The sequence below is a fragment of the Nesoenas mayeri genome, assembly GCF_963082525.1.
Source record: "Nesoenas mayeri genome assembly, chromosome: 7".
NCBI lineage: Eukaryota > Metazoa > Chordata > Aves > Columbiformes > Columbidae > Nesoenas > Nesoenas mayeri.
This window is the reverse complement of record NC_137551.1, coordinates 29,053,997-29,073,620: the sequence shown is the minus strand read 5'-3', so window position 1 is coordinate 29,073,620 and position 19,624 is coordinate 29,053,997. Positions and strand designations below refer to the sequence as shown.

The 19,624-nt window shown below is 44.6% G+C and overlaps 1 protein-coding gene across 1 annotated transcript in view; it reads left to right on the top strand.

Moving 5' to 3' along the window:
• XPNPEP1 (X-prolyl aminopeptidase 1) overlaps nt 1–19,343 on the top strand; it is a 31,874-nt gene extending 12,531 nt beyond the window's left edge. The window contains exons 7-21 of the mRNA XM_080347881.1: nt 258–401; nt 709–804; nt 3,030–3,111; nt 4,276–4,486; nt 8,043–8,132; nt 9,560–9,610; nt 10,707–10,765; nt 11,446–11,523; nt 12,036–12,107; nt 13,900–13,960; nt 14,805–14,874; nt 16,025–16,198; nt 17,079–17,155; nt 17,831–17,929; nt 18,959–19,343. Of these exons, the coding sequence (XP_080204007.1) occupies nt 258–401; nt 709–804; nt 3,030–3,111; nt 4,276–4,486; nt 8,043–8,132; nt 9,560–9,610; nt 10,707–10,765; nt 11,446–11,523; nt 12,036–12,107; nt 13,900–13,960; nt 14,805–14,874; nt 16,025–16,198; nt 17,079–17,155; nt 17,831–17,929; nt 18,959–19,087 (1,493 nt within the window). The 3' untranslated portion in view covers nt 19,088–19,343. The remainder of the gene's footprint in view (nt 1–257; nt 402–708; nt 805–3,029; nt 3,112–4,275; nt 4,487–8,042; nt 8,133–9,559; nt 9,611–10,706; nt 10,766–11,445; nt 11,524–12,035; nt 12,108–13,899; nt 13,961–14,804; nt 14,875–16,024; nt 16,199–17,078; nt 17,156–17,830; nt 17,930–18,958) is intronic.
• The last annotated feature ends 281 nt before the right edge of the window (nt 19,344–19,624 follow it).

The following is a 19,624-nucleotide window of genomic DNA, read 5'->3' as shown; positions in this document are numbered from 1 at the left end:
CAGTTCTTCTTTAGGTCAAGCATGAGGCTTCAGGACTGTGAGGTTCTGTACCTGTTCCTGGCTGTAGTGGCTGCATTTGTAGAACTGCTATTGCAGTAGCTTTTGCTTTGTTTTTTTTAAAGGAATGGGAAGAAGGAGAGGCTGGAAGGAAAGGAGGAGACTCAGATTCTTGAGTTTACTGCTTGTGAACAGGGCTGTTGTTCAACCAGTGCATGTTCTTTAAAGCCATCACTCTTGACTCTTTTTTCCTTTGGCAGATCAGTGGAAGAGGATGTCCAAAGCCTTGAGAAGTGCTGGCCATGACCTTGTGCCTGTCAAAGAAAACCTGATTGATACAATCTGGACAGACTGTCCTCAGCGCCCCTGCAAGCCTCTCATCACACTCGACCTGAGTTACACAGGTGAGAAGCTTAACTCCCAATAGAAACGGACTGTTTCTACTGCTGGACCCCCCTTTGCTTTCCTCTTACAAAGTGGTGAGAAAAGCACTACTGCAGTGCAATATGATCCACTGTGAATAGGTCAAGAGGGTGATTGGACCTCAGCTAATGGCCTGTTTGTCCTCAAAACTTCAAATAACCATGAGCCATGGATGTCTGGAGGGCAGCTTGTCTGAGAAAGTTCATATCAGTTATTAGAAAGGAGTGAGGAGCACAAGCCAAACACAGCAAAGTTGGTGACTGTAGCTTTTCATATTGTGTTTTGCAGGGGTCAGCTGGAGAGACAAAATTGTAGCCCTTCGTTCAAAAATGGCTGAGAGGAAAGTCCTGTGGTTTGTGGTAACAGCCTTGGATGAAGTAGCATGTAAGTCTTTGCATCTCCCTTCTCAGTTCTTCCTACAAAATAAATGTCCTTCCTGCCTTGGAAAGGAAGAACCCTGCCAGGGAGGGAGGCACTTTTAACAGCCAGTGTGTTTGTTAGAGGTCAGTAAACTTGTATCAAGTGCAGTGGCGATAACAGGTCACAACAGTGAATCTGTATTTCTACCCACTGCCTTTTTACACAGTACAGCTCCTGAATACATTTTTGGCCCAGGAAGCACAGCAAATCACCACCTTTGAAAAACAGCCCAGGCAAAGGGAAAGAAAAGTTATATGTAAAGCCTGAGGCAGTTTGAAGGGAAAAAAAAAAAAAAAAGACCTGTGAGATTTTCTGGCTATAAAATATCCCAATGTTGCCTCACCCTGTGGGAAGATGGAGACTGTTTTCTGCTCTGGAGGCTGGGCTATAAACAAAGCAATGCAACATGTGGCTTTGTATATATTAGGCAAGGGTGGGGTACATGGCATTCACAGTAATCTTCCTAATTGTCATGACATTTCAAGTCACTCTCTACCTCGCCAGTGTTTGGCAAATGCTTTGGTTAAAACATGTAAATCAGGTCTCAACTTGTATTTCCAGATCATTTCAACCGAGGGTCCCACTAGAGGGTCCCTCCATGTTTGGGGCCCCAGGATGACGAGGTCACCACATCCTGGCTCCCAGCCCAGTGCATAGGAAGGGAGAACAGCCAGAAACAGCAGTGGTTCCCCAAGGCCTGTTGTTACTAGTGCTGTGTATCCTTTGTGCAGAAATCACCAGTGTGCAGACTGGTGCAGTGGAAACACAGCACTGGCAGAGTGTGAGTGCCGCTTGTGCCTGTGTCTGCTCTGGAGATGTAGAAATGCAGGCAGCGCGTTCCCAGCTCCAGCACTGCCAGCGCAGCATCTCTGGCGCTGGGAGAGGCCAGCTTGCTGAGATCTGTGGGCTCTCCTGGATCTAGGACACTGAGCAAAGAGCTTGTCTCATGAAAGAAGAACTTCAGAGAGTGGTGATATGACTCCTCCCTGGGGAGGCCTGCGTGAGCAGAGATTGTGTGGCTCACCTTTTCAGGCGCATCTCCAATTAAATTAATGATAAATTGGTGCCCTGAGGTGGTTTCAGATTAAACGTCTCCAGCTAAGCCAAGCTCGGTTATGAATCCAGGGTTTTAAGGTGGACCAGAGGAGGTAATGAGAGAAGCTTATTGCTGGGTGCCTGGTTCCTAAAGGGGGAAGGGGGAATAAGTTTAATTTTATCTAATTGAATTCACTGTATTAAACTCCAGATAAGTTTCTGGGGCCAGAAAAAGAGCCACAGAGGAGGCTGTTGCCTCCTTACTGCATTGGGAGTCAGCTGAGTGAAGAAGTTTGTACCCATGCAGTGAAGAGTTCTTTGTGGTTCTTTCCTGCTTTCAAGTGACCTACTCCTTCCCTGGGGAGACTCAAACTCTATTTTTACTTTTGTGGCAGAATTTGCACAGTTTGATGAATACAGTGCTGGGTTGTGATGTAGGACATGTTTTTTTTCCCCAGCTCTCCTGCTGGCTGGCCTTATTGCCTTGAGTAACTCATTTCAGCTAATTGGGTACCCTGGGGTTTTTATTTGACCTTAAAATCAGGAGTTTGGAGATGCTGAACATCTGCTTCCCCTTTCGACTTTGCCTGGAGTTATGTGGGGTAAAATCTTCGTGAAATAAGCCCTAGACCATGCAGTCTGAATCTGAGCTTTGGAGGCACCCAAATGAGAGGCCTTTTTGGAGTATTTTAGTCTTGCCAATTGTGTCTTCTTCCCTCAAGTATCAAAACAAGGATTGAAATGAAGTGATAACATGTAACTTTGAAGTCTTCTGGCTATTGAGAAATGAGCTTTTATTGCATTGCACAGACCAGAAAGGGCAAACACTGTTTTTTTTGAATATGTGTCCTTGACTTTCTTCCCTGTACCTGCTTTCTTCCCAGCACCTACTTTCTTCCCAGCCAGCTCCCCTGCAGAAGTTAAGCCCCTTGCCCGATGAGATTGTTTAAACTGCAGTTCTGGTGCCATCTCCTGACAAAAACTTAGGATTGCTGCAAAAGCAGCAGGACGTGGGACAGCTGGGTGGGAGCTGGACCCGCGGCCTGTCCCCGCCATGATTCATTGCTTGACTGTGTTTAGCTGAGATTATTTTTGGCTTTCTCTGTTACAGAAGATGAACTAGGACTGTAATTCTTGGCATTCTTATTTTCCAGGGCTTTTCAACCTCCGAGGCTCTGATGTTGAGTACAATCCTGTATTTTTTGCATACGCCGTCATAGGAATGAACACAATCAGGTGCTTGTTTTCCCGTCTTCTGTCCCCCAAGATGCATTTCTCTGTGGGAGAGCTGTTCTAGCAAAGTATTTGTCTTTTCAAAATGCCTACACTCGGGTGCTTTAATGTCCCTTCTGAGCACTTTTGTCTTCAACATTAATTACTCTCCTCCTCTGGTCAGAGCTAGAGAGGCAGCCGAGAGCTCTGCTGTGCTCCGCAGCACTTTGGCTGACTCGCTTCATGACCTTGGGCGCGGTGGCTGACCCCTCTGTCTGTCACCCTGAGATTACATGGAGGGCCCTTGGACCCCTGAGTGAAATGTGGGTAAGAGCCAGTGCTGGCCTGGACACTGGAAAACTTTTCTCTAATGCCATTGATGAGTCACTTCAAAAATGCAGGGACTGTGTAGAAAAGTTTCAGGTCTGGCTTATGACAGAAGGCTTGTTTCCTGTGACTGCCCTGTGTAATGAGCCCCATCTCCAAGCTTCTAGCAGATCCATGAGGCAGAACCTGGCTGAGTGAGTACAAGCTGTATGTGGAGGCTGAGCTGAACTTTCCAATTCAGTGAAAGAACAATGTGGTACTTAGAACAATAGTAGCTTTTCCATTTTCAGATGTTACTCTTAAAAATTAAAGAATGGCCATTATTTCATAGAATCATAGAATGTCCTGAGTTGGAAGGGACCCACAACGATCATCTAGTCCAACTCCTGTCTCTGGATATGACAACCCCACAGTTCACACCATGTGTCTGAGGGTGTTGTCCAGTCTCTTCTTGAACACTGTCAGGCTTGGAGCCGTGACACCTCCCTGGGGAGCCTGTTCCAGTGCTCCAGCACTCTCTGGGTGAAGAACCTTTACCTAATGTCCAACCTAAACCTCCCCTGGCACATCTTTCTGTTACTCTATCCTGCTTGAAGTGCAGTGATGGGATGCAGGCATTTTGACTGTGTCATACAAACAAGAATGCTATCAGCTCCTTTCCTCTCAACAGGGTGATACATCTTAATTTCAGAGCAGGATTTAAGCTGTGTGAAGGCCAGTGGTTAAAGCAATATAGGACAAAGTATAGTGCATAATTAACAAACTCATTTCTCCCTGTAATGTCACCAGAATGCTTTCTCCTTCCATCCTTTACTCCAACCACTGTCAGATGTGGTCTCACCCATCTGCTCTGTTTCTCAGGCTGTTCATCGATGGTGACCGGATGATGGATCCAGTTGTCAGGGAGCACTTACAGCTCGACTCCAACCTGGAGCCTGAGTTTAAAATCCAGGTGATGCCCTATGGATCTATTCTGTCAGAGCTGCAGGCTGTTGGCGCAGACCTCTCACCCAAGGAAAAAGTATGGCTCAGTGACAAAGCCAGCTATGCTCTGACCGAGGCCATTCCCAAGGTTAGTGGCATTTGCAAGGGGAAATACTTTTCTCCTCTCTGCTCAGCATGGTCAGGAACGGTGTTACTGAGGGCAAGTGGCAACAGCTTCCCCTCTGCAAAGCATGATGCAGGCTGGAGCTTGTGTGGAAGGGATCCAGCAATGCTGAGGTATTGAGGGGTTGTTAATCCTGGGGTTGCTCTCGCTGGAACTGCCCTTCCAACTCGCTAAGCCGATTTACCCAAAGAATTGTCAGCTTAAGATAAGACAAGTACAGCGAGAGAGGGGAGGGGAGGGAGAGAGGGAGCAGGGTGAACTTGGGTCATTCTGCCCATGGCTGAAGCATCAGCCTTATGTGAACCAGCAGCAGGAGCTGGAAAGTTGTAGAGACTGAAGCAGGGAAGTTGAGCAGGACTTTTGGGAGGGGCCATTGGGCTTGATCTGAGTGTCTGAAGATAGTTCCCCTTATGATATTTCAGTGGCTCAAGGATGTCAGGCAATATGTGACATCTTGTACCAAAGACAGGAGGGACAGGGTGACACAGTTGTTGCAGCAAGGAACCTTGTGAGGACACAGATAACCTGCAGGCACTGGTTGCCCATGCAGTGAGTGCATCTGCTGAAGGACAGCTGTAGCATCAGAGTAATTTCTGTGCAGCTGTACTTGATATATCTTACTCTCATACTTGAACTTGGCTGGCTGTGAGTCCTGAAGTCCACCTACTATTCCAATAGTCATAAAGGAGATACTTGGGGAAGGAGACAGCAGCAACTACAGACCTCTTTTGTGCATCTCTCGTTAGCTAGAGATCACGTTCTCTGGAATACCATCCAATTTACAGAGATATCTAACACCTGCCAGATACAGTGAGTAAATATGGTTGGGAGTCAAGGACCAGTGGGTGTTCCCAGGTGTTGCTGTGGAAGGCCAGACCTGCTGAACAGAATTTGTCCTTGTGCTGGATTACTAAACTGTCCAGGCTTCCTTCCTGAGAATCGCAGGGCTCAGATGAAGGAGTTGCAGAAGGAAGAAGTGAATCGTAAAAAGTGGCTGTAAGTCTGCATTCACTCACCATCAGGTTTCTGCCTCCACTGGGCAAGCAGATATCTCCCGTTGCATGTACTGCATGGTTGTGCTGCAGGTGTGCATATGATACAGCTGTACCCCTGAGCACAGAGCTAACTTCTGGGGCCTAAAGGCTTTTTTCTGTATACAGGAATTTCAAGAGTGGTCTCAGCTTTTGTGTGTTCCGAAAGACAACATCCCAAGAGCCGGGTGTTTTTGTGTATCCCCAGGCTGCCACAGTTTGATACCAGCACAAATCTCTGCTTAAACACTCCAGCTCTCATGGCCAAAATAGCAGGAACCACGTGTTATTTTTCTGCAGTGATGACATTCACTTATGCGCCTTAATAGCTTCATTGCACTTGATGCATCAGGACAGATGGTAAAACTGAACAGGGCTGGAAAGTTTTGTCGGTTTAAACGTATCGCTTTACTACAGGATGTGGGTCTCTGTGCCTTTGCACTGACTTGAGGGAAATGTGCAGTTTACCTTGTGTGGGTTTATTTTGTTTTAAAAACCAACAAGACATGTACATGAGCAAGCTAGAGAGTGCCCCCCAGGCTCAGGGTTAAATCTCCTGACACTGTCAGTCCATTTCTATGTCCAAATGGCCTCTTGATACAGAATACATTTTTTGCACTCTTTTTTGTTCAGGGTAGCAGAAAGCCTAGAGTCTATGGAGCATTCAGGGTAAATTGTGGTGGCTCCTTTGACTTCAGAGTAAAATACTCCTTGCTCTAGTTGGAGTCAGTGAACTAAGCCGAGTTTATATAAATTGCTGTAGGTGATTATACAGAGCATCCATATGGAGTAGTACAGCAGGTCTGGTCTAGATTAAGGAACGTAATGAATTGTAGTTACATTATTTACCCCTTTAGCATTGGAAGTTTTGGCTGATACTGAGTCACTACAGTGCTACCTGCTCTGTATGCAACAGGAGAGTCCCTGCCTCAAGGAGCTCTGTGCAATAGAAAGCAGGAGAGGATGGACTGAAATGTTGTTATTAAAAACCACTTAAGAATCACTGAAAGAGCCAAAGGTTTTGCAGTTCCTCACACTGGCCATTTTTCTCCAGCTCTATACCACTTTACACCAGCTGAGCAACTGGCCTGGGGTGCTTTGAAGAACCCTAGTGCTGGAAGTCCATTTACTGTCTGTCTCCCTCAAAGCCAAATATTGACACTGGCAAAAATCCAGTCCATTATTAAACACAGATCTGCAAACCCTTTATAGATTTGCCTACAGCTGCATGTAAATATGCTTTTCACAGAAGAATAATAGAACCTACCAGTATCTGTAAAAGGCAAGCCTATCTATAAATCTGACTGTTGAGAAGTTTTATCCTGACTGATAAAAGGACTTTCCTGACTTTCTTCTGGCTTCTTCAGTACTTTAGTTTCTGCATAATGTAGTGTAATTGTATTGCTATATTTAAGAATTTGGAAACTGTAAGACTGTAGGATTTGGGTGAAATTTGCCTTTGCTGAGAGCCTACCAGGCATTTCCTATGAATTCGAGTGGTTATTTGTATGCTAGTGCACTGAGAACAGGGAAGCAACACGTTCCTTGGGTTATGCCTGTGTAGGTGCTCATCCCATCTCCTGATATATAATGAGGTAGAGCAGAGGACTGCAGAGCAAAAGACTGGTTTTGTTCCTTCTTCTGATGCCAAGTGTGACGATGCTCGGGCAAGTCACGTCAGTTGGTGAATTTCTGAAGATGTGCTCAGAACCAGCCAAGCATTCTGGCTAATCTAAGGACCATCTGATGCTTGCGGAAGTGCATAGTTGCAAGGGTTCAGTTACTAGTTATTAATGCAGGGCCACCCTGTCCAGGCACAGGAAAACTTTGCTTCTAACAGGTGATGTAAGCTCCTTTCAGAAGTGAAGAGCATATAAAGCTCAGCTTTGCAAAGGCCTTTCATATTTTTGGGGATCTTGATGTGTTTATCAGAGCTGCTGATCATCAGAAGCGGTGATGCTCAGTGCTGGAGGAGGCACAGCCTTGAGGGTCCCACCAGGTTCAGCTTCAGTGCTCAGTACCTGGGCTAGTACCCTTTGCTCCCTGCTGCTTGAGGGTGACAGTCAAGTAACAAGTCAAGGTACTTTTTAGGTCTGTTTGCACAGCCTAAGTTCCACCTTAGTCCCTGGGACTGGTGTTTCTCATTGTCTGTTTCTGGGCGTTTAGTGTACATTAGCAACAGGAAAACCATTTGGACTCAGACATTGAAATATGTGATATTTAGGATATCCAAATCTTCACCCTGCTTCATGACAAGCTGTTGACTCTTTTGTTCCCTGGATTTCCCTGTGGCTGTTCTTCCTTCAGTTAGGGACCGTTTCTTCTCTTTATTCCCCAGCGCACTTAGCTGACTACTGGCAACCAGTGTCTCAGCGCTGAAGGTTGAGAGAGACTGCCGAAGTACAAATCGTGGCCAGGCTTGAGTTATTAAACCTGTAGGATTATGTAGTCTGACTAATCCACAAGTAATCCCTGTCCTTCTGCTGCAGGCTTACCAGTACCTCACCCCATATACTCCCATCTGTATTGCAAAAGCTGTGAAGAATGCATCGGAAACAGAAGGCATGAGAAGAGCACATGTAAGTGAAGCCTTGAGATCCTTCTTGTGCATGGCAAGAGGTTTGCTTTACGAATGGGGAAAGAAATTACATTTTCCTTTCGGTTTTAGTGTTTTAGATTAAAAAGCAAATAAGAATTTGCATGACAGGATAAAAATGTGTTGTTTTTTTGTTTTGTCAGACATCTACTGCTGTTGTAGCAGGATTTTTTGCTTGTTTAGCATTCTCTTGGAGTGAAGAACAACATTTGTAATAGTATGAGAAACCAACCTTGCTCTGTTGGAAGACCATGCAGACTTGAGAAGTGTTGTTTAGAGTATGAGCCCTCAAAAGGATGTTCATTGCCCCTTGCTAGTTCTGTTGTCTTTCTCAGTGGAGTCTTCCAATTGATATCACTTGAATAAACACAACCTAAAGAACACAGAGCAATTATTTAACACATGGTGCAAAACACAGGCCAAGATGTTCAGAAGCAGCCAGTGTCCTCAGAGCACTCTAGTTTTGTGTCATCATCCTGACACTCTGGAAATGAGGCTGATTTCCCAGGGAGCCTGGTGTTTTCAAGCAAAGAAGCTGCCTGTGAAACAGGTTCATGGTGGGGCTTAAGTTTTCTCTTGTTTATTTCCTGTTAATTTTCAGGCAGCAGTTTTCACAACAGGAGAAATGTGCCACTAAAAGCAGGACTGGCAATTCTGGACTCGTCCCATATTTTCTGCTAGCTTCTGGGGAACTGCTACTTTCTATTTCAATGCTTTTCTTTCCCTGTTAATTAAGGGGAAGTAAAAATACTTGTATTGAGCAGAGACACTTTCTCACCTGCCACCTGAAGACAAAATTGTGGCTTGTTCATGTACATTTGTCTCCTGCTTCTTGCCCCGCTGTGTGCTGCAAGCATGTTGAAAAAAGGAAGAAAAATGGGGTTCATCAGGCAGGAGAGAAGCCAGAAGCTGCTTGACAGCGTGTGTCTAGTGCCCTTGTGCCCACAGGGCATGTTCCCCTGTCATGTCACCAGATGTGTCGTGTGGTTACCTTCCACAATCTGAAATGCAAGATCTTGTGTGTTCAAGCAAAAGAGACTTGAAAGACATGTGTGGGGTAAAGCTGGTATTTGCTGAATACTTGGTAATTCTTCACAGTAAGATACTTCCCAGCCCTAAACCTTTATTAACGTTTATTTCATTGTCCTGATAAATTACCAGTGCTTGTATTAATTACAGGATGCAGAACCTGGAAAGACCTCTTAGATCATCTCTTAGTTTGCGTTTCTGAAATTTGCAAGTCGAACTCTTGACTGAAAACATGCAGGTCGAATTTGATGATCTTTGAGGGTCTCTTCCAACCAAGATGATTGCATGAAATGATTCTTTTGCATCAAAAACTGTTTGTACTGAGGATTGATAATTCTTTGTTCTTCTCAATTCCCTTTTCTTTTGCATATTTTAACATAGATTAAAGATGCTGTTGCCCTCTGTGAGCTCTTTAACTGGCTGGAGAAAGAGGTAGTGTATTATTTTTTTTTAATGTGGAGATTTTATTGCTATGTAAAATTCTTCAATAACATAAACTCTTTGATAGACTTTATAGGGCCTTTGCTGAAAGTGGGGAAACGTTTGGGGTTTTATCTGTATTTTGTGAGGGATTTCAATCATGCCTTCACCCAAGGCTGAATGATTTTTATTTTAAAACATTGTCCCACCAATTTTACACAGACCAAAGCCAGAGCAGATGAGAAACGACCTGAACACGGCTAATGTATTGTTAGTACTGTCTTGTGCTGGGGTGCTAATGTAAATGATGAAATAATATCCAGTTTGGTGCAATACTTTGGAATTATTCTCGTGATAATCGATGTTGTCTGGCAGTATGGACAGATTTGGCATTTGTGAACAGAGAGAGGCATTCATGCCCACATACATATACACTGTGAAGGCGTCAAGTGCCAGGTGTTCCACGGCAACTTATTAAGCTGTGCTCCTGTGCCATTGCATGTCTGAGTCCATTGACTTTACCTATGGAGGTGGCTTGATGACTTCCAGAAGGTACTTTTTTACATGTCTGAGTACCTCACTCAGTCTGCCTTGGGGGTTATGAAACGTGGCTCTTGCTTCTCTTTGCCTGCTGTCCAGAACTGGGGAAGTTGTGTCACAGGTTTCAGTTTATCAAATGCCTAAATTAAAATTTAACTTCCTTTGTTTTTCCTGCAACTGCTTCCATTTCCGATTTAAAAGTGTAGAAGTTCTGCTAATACCATGGTCTGTTGGAGAGAACTGTGTGAGCTTAGTGTAACCTGTCTGTGGAGAGATGTTGCCTTGTGAGATGTTACCTCTGTACATATCTCAGTGAAGATAATGCTGCACTAACTGCTCCCTAGTCAGGGTTCAGCAATTGTGCTGTGACCATCTCTGCTTCCTGCTTCTCACATACCATGCACAATATTGCTGGGATTGTGTTTGTCATTATTGAGGAATGGGGACAGGAACATGGAAAGAGGTGACTTTGGGAGTGTTTCATAATATACAGACAAGGCCCAGTGCTTAAGCATAGAGTATTTTCTTTGCTTGGGGTACTAATTCAACCTACATCTTTGTCCACCAGGTTCCAAAGGGAACAGTAACAGAAATAATTGCTGCAGACAAAGCAGAGGAGTTTCGCAGGTAAAAAGTCAATCCCCTGCAAGGGTGTTTTCTGGGTGGTGTTTTTATCCTTTGTTTTTATTTTATTCTTTAGAAATCCAGCTCACTCACAGATATATTTTACCGGAGGACAATCCGTTACCACAGGATTTCTTTGAACACTTGAAAGAGTTGGGGAAGAATTGGGTCTCTTGGGAGATACAAGTCCCAGCCCACTGGATCCTATCCGCTTTCCTTTTGAGATAGCAATGAGGAGTGCCACAGGTTAGGATGCTTAAATATGAGACAGTTGTTTTCTTACCACAGAGGAGTTGATGTAAGAGTAAGATTTCCTCCTCTTCTGATGGAGAATGAGCACCGTTTGTATTGAGAGATACTCCCACGTGTACATCAACAGGACCTCTAAAAACGTCTTGGAGTAAATAAGTAATAAAGAAGTTGTTCAGGACATCTCTTCCGTGAGTGGTCTGGGTGGTGAATTATCTGCTTGTAAGGAAAGGGTAGATATGGAAAGCAGGTTTCCACATGGCTGGGAAGATTGGGCTTCGATCTGTACAATTCTTCTACCTGAGTGTGCTTGCCCAGATGTCTTTCAAGGCTAAGAGGGAGGCTGAGGTGATGTGAAACTGAGGATGGGGCACTCCAGGTGCCTGGTGTGCTCCTCTCCCTCACACTGTAGTGATCACAATCTTTTCTTTCAGTCAACAGAAAGACTTTGTTGAATTGAGTTTTGCTACCATATCAAGCACAGGTCCAAATGGAGCCATCATTCACTACAAGTAAGAGAGACATAGCTTCTCCTTTCATCTTTCTGCACACATAGTTGGAATGAGCTGTCTGGCTTCTTTGTGGAGTCACAACAGAGTACTCCAGGGAGATGCAGTCACTGTTGATTGCCATCTTGCTTTATTTCACTAGAGCGTCCACACTTACTAAAGAAAGATCTCTCCCTGCTGGCAGCATGCTGACCTGCTGGGGGCCATAGAAAAGGGCTATTTTGGGGGCAGAAGTCTGGGAAGGATGAGTATGAAGTGCAGACTGTTCCGAAATATGTCCAGGAACAGATGTTGAGGGTTTTGCTGGAAGCAACAAAGCTATTCTCTGTACTATAGTGCTATTTACTGTAGACAAATACACTCCTCAGTATGATCTCTGGCTCAGTGTGTGTGGGTTTTCCATCACTGCCAGAGCCGACACATCCAAGCTTGCACTTAATATGGTTTCTGGATGGCAGACGTGGGCTGGAGACCTTAAAATTATGGAACAAAAACCTTTGTGTTTAACTGAACAGGCCAGTTCCTGAGACCAACAGAACGCTGTCTGTCAACGAGATCTACCTCCTGGACTCAGGAGCACAGTACAAGTGAGTGCAATGAATGGTGCTGAACCACTTAGTCTTCTGCTCCCAGTGACAACCTGCAGGGTCAGCTCACAGGTCCTCTGACAGGCACAGCAACGTGCAGTTTTGAGCACAGTGCTGTTTCACAGAGTCTGCTCCTTGTATCTGCTCTGGAGGGAGTTTGTGGGATTCTTAATATTGTCAGGTGCGTCAGTCAATGGGTGACTGATCTGTGACAGGAGGCCCTGAGCTGGGCTCAGGACAGCAGATCAAGGCTGCTGACAAGCCTTGGATGTGGTGGGGGACGAGATCTAAAAATGCAGTTCCCGTCTGAGTCCGATTACCAGTGCGAGGGTAGCTGTGCTCTAGCTGGTGGTGCATGCTTCTGCTGTGGCTCTGCTCACCTGGCGCATTACAGCTGCAGGGGACAGGGAGCAGGCCTGACTGCCCTGGTTTAGCCTGGTCTGCCTACACAGCAGCCTGCACAGCCAAATGAGACACCTGCCCTGCCAGCATCTGTCCTGTGGGCAGATTTGACTGATGTTAAGGTCAGAGCAAAGTGGGGCAAAGGAGCAGGACAGCCCTGCCCTCTGGTGTTCTCTGCCTTTTCAGAGAGAGACTCAGAGGCAGGATTTCTCATCCCAGTGGCTACTTTGGTCTCAGGTGTGTTTTTGGGAAGGTGTCTTGTCTGTTGACTCACTCGTTGCTGTTTTGATGGTGCCATTCAATGGCCTTAGTCTCTGCAGCTGTTTACTGTGGAACTCTTGACTCCATGGAAAATGAAAGAAGTGATGGTTTTAACCAGTGTAAATAGATGAGGAGTGGCTTGTTCAGAAAGATGCAGGACAGGCCTGGCTGCTTCTTTGAGTTGAGCTCTGTCTTTAGAGCTATGCCTTTTTGTTATGTCAGTCAGGAAGAGCTTTGAAAAGAACCCCATACAGACATCCTTTGATAAGACTTTTACAAGGAGATCTTTTTTTCTTCCCCTCTGATTGCCTAATTAACGATTTCCTTAGTGCCACTATGAAAAGCAGCCCTTTGAATACAATGTAAGCTGGACAGCAGTGGCACTTAAGACAGCATTGTGACAGGGGCGCTCTGCTTGCCCCTGCTGAGAAGTGAAACCACAAGTTCTTTGTGGCCATGGCCTGTGTGTGCTGGGGAAAAGTGTGGGCACAGGAGTGAGTGTGTCAAAGGGAACTCATTATTTCAAGAGCCTCTGTGTTTTTGACAGCAGGCTCAAAATTATATATGTAGAAGGAGCTTAGAGCCAGTTTCTGACATCTCAGACTAACCCGTATCCAAATGCTGGATAACTTCTAGAAATCTTAGCACAAGACATCCTGAGGATGAAAGAGACACTGTGCTCCCTTCCGTTTCCTGAGCTGGTAGCTGTCATTTGTGCGTAACTATGCATTTTTAAGCTGCTAATGAGTCATCTTCCATACAAACAGTCTAAATTTGGCCTTCTCTGTTCTGTTCTCAATGGGCAGGTACCAGTTGCTAAACCTCAAATTAGCATCATTTTTATGAGCGGTTTAGATTCTAATTTACAAAGAACTTTGGGATGCTTATGAATGAAAAATAACATTTTGAATTGTAAATCATTATTGCTACATCTGGGACATGTGTTTAGGAAGGCTTGAGACTAGGAACTGTTACATCATCAGTCTTGTGAAACACAGAGCAGATGACTTTGCCAGTTTAGGAGTTTGGTTGTTTTGCTGCAGTGTGACTGGGTTTTCTGTGCATTCTCACTTTGATCTTTCTTTTTACCCCATCCCTTTGTTTCCTGCATCTTTGTTTGCCTCTGAAGAGATGGTACAACAGATGTGACCAGGACAATGCATTTTGGCACACCATCAGCCTATGAGAAGGTGAGTTGGCATCTCACTGTGGTTTGCAATCTGACCCTTATAATTAGAGCTGCTTAAACAAATTACTATGTGCCCTATCGCTATATAGCCAAAGCACTCTATCAAGTGTCGTTTATTTAATAATATGTGACAGCATTTTGGTAAAGGCTGAAAAGAAGGCTGTCAGACTTCAGACTTCTGAAATACAAACTAAGTGGTTTAGAGAATGACACCTTTCTATCTTAAAATGCACACTTCTCATCTGCAAAGTGACATGTTTCCTCTAAGAAGTAATAAAATCAGTGGGCTGAGAAGAAACATTACTGGCTTGTCCAACATGGGATTTAGGGGGGTTTAATTTAGTGCAAAGCTCAGTGTCTAATGCAAGGCTGCAGCAGTGGTTTGTGTCTAGTGTACCATATCAAAAATGAGTCTCAGACTTATCTGAGAAGGTCCATGTTGGAAATTCAGCAATGTAATTTTGTTTCTTTTAAATTTCCTCTTTAATTAAAACTAATTTCATAATTATGGTTTGCTCAGTGATGAAAATATGCTGTAGGGTATGCTCAGGAAGTAAGACTACAGTCACGAAGAAAATCAGTCATGTAGGTCAGGTGAATCCTGCACTAAGCCTGCAGTCTTGAGTTTGTGACACGGTCTCCATAATTGGCAGAGGAAGATCTTCAGAGTAATTTAAACTCTTTCTGTTCATGGTTTCCTTTGGCATTGCCAGCCATAGGAGAGCATGAGCAAGTCTTTCCAGATCCTCTGCAATTTGCTACAAGATGCAGTCTTTCTTTCCATTCCTGGGGAACACAAAATTTTGCCTCTTCCTGTCTATTTATGGCACACATTTTTTTGACAGGAATGCTTCACCTATGTCCTGAAGGGACATATAGCTGTGAGTGCAGCCATCTTCCCAAATGGAACCAAAGGTGGGTTGGTGAGTTGGAGTGTTTTGACCACAGCAGTAACCTCTGAAGAACCATTAAGCGGTCTGAAAGCAACTTTATGGTTGACAGGTCCAGATGTGTTGGGCAGATGTTGATCTAACTGTGTCTGTTTCCATCATAACATTTTGGATTCTGGGTTCCTGATGCCCTCTCTCTTGGGATCAATCAGTGCTGAAAATTCTGAGGGAGGAAGTCTGAAGGGTGTTCAAAGTGCTCTGGTTCTAATACATCTGTGACCTTTCTGTGCTCAGAGGTTGTCTTTATGCTTTACTCATGGCCCTGTCAAAGCGAGAGGTCACTTTCCAGCTTCAAAAGGACTTGTTATTTCTCTTCCAGTTAATGTGAAATCTCTTTTATCAGTGAGCAGCATGGGAAGATGACACACAAAGGAGCTGTTTTGATTTTGTGCAGGAAAAGCTGTGGCATACATTCACACCTGGTGAATTTGTTCCAGAGCTATTTTCTTCCTGATCAGATACCTTTCACAAAGATGCCTCTTTTTAGAATTTTCTGGAGTGCACGTTCTTGGGTAGGTGAGGGAGAAGCAGCTGTGTAGTGATATGAGAAACTTCAACTGAAATTGGAAGGTGTCTGAACTTGGACATATGGGCTTGGTGTTCACAGAGATTCTCTGTGTTCTGGTTGAAACAATCTGAAATGTCTGGACATTTAGGCAAGGGAAGTCTGGCTGATTAGTTCATCATATACAATTGGCAGATGTTATACTTTGAGTTCACTTAGTGTAGCTAGCTTTAAGAAAGGTACTGAATTCTCTGTGGGACGTTTAACCACTAGATTCTTTCCTGAAAAGCCCAGTGGAGCAAGGAGCAGTGCAATGTTTGTGCTACAGACCTTCTTCTGAAGAGCTGTGTAACAGGAGAGAGAGAGGAGTTCTTTAGTTGAGAAAGGGCTTGACTTGCCAAATCTGTCCTGTAGCTTCTAACAATCCAATGACTTGCTTTCTTTGGTTTGGTGGTGGGTGGGTTTTTTTTGAGCGGGTGGAGTTGGGTTTTGTTGCATTGGTTGGGTTTTTTTGCATGTTTTCCAGGTTGTAGCCTTCAGTGTGATTTTCAGTGTCTCTGAGGGAACCTGACTTGATCAAATTCTCTCTCGGTGTCTGTTTCTTCTGCAGGTCACCTTCTAGATTCCTTTGCCCGCTCTGCCTTGTGGGACTGTGGTTTGGATTACCTGCATGGGACAGGACATGGAGTTGGCTCTTTCCTAAATGTACATGAGGGTCCTTGCGGCATTAGCTACAAAACCTTTGCAGACGAGCCCTTGGAGGCTGGCATGATTGTCTCTGATGGTATTTGGCACTGATGATTCTCTCTGGCTATTGGGGAAGGGACAAAGCTCTTTAAGATGCAGAGGCAATAAATCTGACAATAGTTTAAAGGAAAGGTTGGATCATCAGCTCTGGTCCTGCCTCCTCAGTTTCTTATTTTAATTGTCATTTAAGCTCCCTAGGTAAAGACCCTAATTTTAGCTCTTTCGCCTTCACAAAGCATCTCTGCAGTTGGGTGCTGCAGGTCTGCTTCCTGCTCTCTACAGCGCAAACCTCAGCAGAGCTGTGCTGCTGACCAGCCCGGTTCTGGCACGCTGCCTCCCGTTCTGCAGTGGAAGAGCCGGCTGCAGTGCAAGGTGGACACCAGGCTTTCAGAAGCTAATCCTGTCTTTGCTATGGGTTATTTGAGGCAGCTGTTAAATCTTTACATGCCTTATTCTTCCAGTAGCAAATTAACAGCTTGCTGGGGTTTGCTGAGAGACTTGCATTCCTTCAGGGTTGAAAAATCATCTCAGGGAGTCAGAGGAGCACTCTCTAAAGTAAGTGTTTTGCGGAAGGGGTTACCCACTTGCCTTTCATAAAGACATGAATATTTTCAGAGTTTCTGGTGTTTGGAATACGCAAACTCTATGCTCGCTCTTGACTTGCAAAGAGACTCTCTGAGCTCTAGGGCTGTCTGTCTTGTTTCTCCTCTCTTTGAGAGCTTTTGCTGTCACCTTGCTTGGGGCTTCTGTGCAGATTAAGTAGAGTCAGAAACTTGTTTGCCTCTGTGGATGCTGGATGTTAAGATTGCTTAGTGACTTCAGTGGACTAAAGCCATGCAGGGGAAGTTTCGCCGTAGGGAGTAAGTATTTGCACAGTGCAGCTATGTGGCTTAGTTAATTACTGTCTGTTTCTGCAGAGCCTGGGTATTATGAAGATGGGTCCTTTGGCATCCGAATAGAAAATGTCGTCCTCGTGATCCCTGCTGAAACCAAGGTGAATGACCTGTTCAAGATGCACCTTTCTTCATGACTCACTGGTTGTAGAACTTAAAGGACTGGAACTTGAGGTGGGACCATGCTGCAGACAGTTGAGGCTCCTGGTCTCCAAAACCTCACTTTGGTGAAGACTGATTCTAGGTCTCCCTTGCTAATGGGGGTTTTGCTTCTGCATAGTTTCCATAGGTTGAAATGTGTATGTGAGAGTTGTTTTAAAATGTTTTCTGTCTGGATGTCAAGACCAGAAGCATGTATTCAGCCCCTGAAGAGTCATTGCTGTAGGGTTGGTTGATCTTCTCAAGTCAGGATTTTCTCCTCTGATAGAGTCCTCAGTGGCAGTAGAAACAAAGCTACAGACAGATTTTGACATTATAATTGCCAGTCTGGTGGGGTTATGCTTTTAGACATGCCAAACTGAAATATCTAACTGTATAGTCATCAAGCTGAGTCCAGTACAACTGTGACCTGGGACATGGCTTTTAAAAAATGACCACTGAAATAAGTAACTAAGGTTTATATTGAGATTCTTTGAGCTGTAACAAATCTGTTATTGTAAGTTCTTGCACTTTCATCTGAATGTTACATGGGTTGTTCTGTAGTGATGACATGAACTGAGGAGTGTGATATGGCTAGAGCTGTTTCTCATATTTACAACTCTGTCTTTCTGCCGTAGTACAATTTCAAAAACAGAGGGAGCCTGACTTTTGAACCCTTAACCCTGGTTCCAATTCAGACAAAAATGATTGATGTTAATTTGCTGACACAGAAAGAGGTAAGTGAAACAGTAGATTTGCATTGCTTTCTTTGCACTAGAACCAGCTTGTTCTGTTTTGTTTACAAGAACCACTGGCCTCTGTTCCATTTCCTAGATCCAGAGAGAGACTTGGAGCAATATGACTTTATTTTAGGCTTGATCCAGCTTTGAATAGGAGGGTGGACTAGATGAGCTCTCCAGAGGTCCTTCCAATCTAAATTATTCTATGATGCAGTGAGGACCCCTCTGATTATGTTATTTTGGCAGTTTCCTTGATACGATATTTGCTGCTATCATCTCACTTTTCCTACTCCTGCCTTAATTCACTTCTGCCGGACTCCCATGCTGTCTCCCCTGAGACTTACACTGATGATTGTCCCACGTTGTTGTCTGTGTCTTCTCGTGACCAATCCCATTCAGCCGCACCACATTCTGCACTACGTACGGACTCCGAGCAGACATCAGTGACACCTGCTGGGCAGCATTTATTTCCTGAATAGCTTCACACTCTAGACTTTCTGTTTAGATCTCCTTCACCATGGCATGTTTCATCCTGTGTTTTTACCATACTCTTTATTTTGCCTCACCCCATCCTTCTTTTCTGAATTATAATCCTATTTGCATTTTCTTTTTCTGAGAAGGACTGTGAAGTGTACTGAGGTCTGCTGTTCAGAGCAATAGGGCAACTTATGTCTCAGGACTGCGTTGTTCAGTTACAAGTTTGCAAAGTGATTTACTAGACTGTGTCAAAGTAGCTATTCTGACATGTTGGAAGCAGTGATTTGCAGAGGCTTTAAATACTTGCCAGCTGAACCAAACCTTGGTTCCTCTGAAAATCAGTGGCAAATTGCTTCAGTTCCTACCCTCATCAAATTTACAAGTCACTTTCATGCAGTAGAGGTCTGTCTTTTTGGGACATCCCATCCCAGACTAGCAGCTCAATCCCAAGGAGCACAAGGGCCTACACGCCTTTGGCTGTAGAAAGCTTGTAAGGGCACCAACTTTTCTGCGTTTATACTGAATGTCCTACCCTCTCCTTTTCTCTAGTGTGACTGGGTGAACAACTACCATCAGAAGTGCAGGGAAGTAATTGGAGCAGAACTGGAGAGGCAAGGCCGGCATGAAGCTCTTCGGTGGCTCATCCGGGAGACGGAGCCTCTCGCCAGAGTTCAGTAGTGCCGCAGTTGTCTGTGGTGTGTTGACCATCAGGACTGCTCGGTGTCGTCATCATCTACGTCTTCTCGGCCCTTGACACCACTGGGAGAAGGTTCTTCAATAAACCTTTGGAAATCAAGAGGGGATTTCATGTAGTGTTTCTCTCCCCGCAACATGTGTGAGTGATGTGGGGGCAAGGAGGGTTACTGTCCGAAGAATTTTGTTTTGGGGGGGAGGAGGGGTTGAGAATAGAAAGCAAACAAATAAGCATGTTGCTTTTGAAACAGGGATCTTCTTGAAATAATGGTTCTAAGAGACAATACTGGAATATTTTATACTGTCTGGTTTTTCACTGTGAAAACTCAGTATTTTTGCATACTTGGGTTCCAGTTGCTAAGATGCTACCCACACAGCAGGACTGATGACTGAATAAAAGACTCCAATCTGCTGTTTGCTTTGTCTGCCTTCTCTTGCAGTCCATGATGTGTTGGGTTTGACGGCTAGAAGAAGGGCAAGAACCAGATAACTCCACCTTTGTGTGTGCTTCCAGCTCAGGCA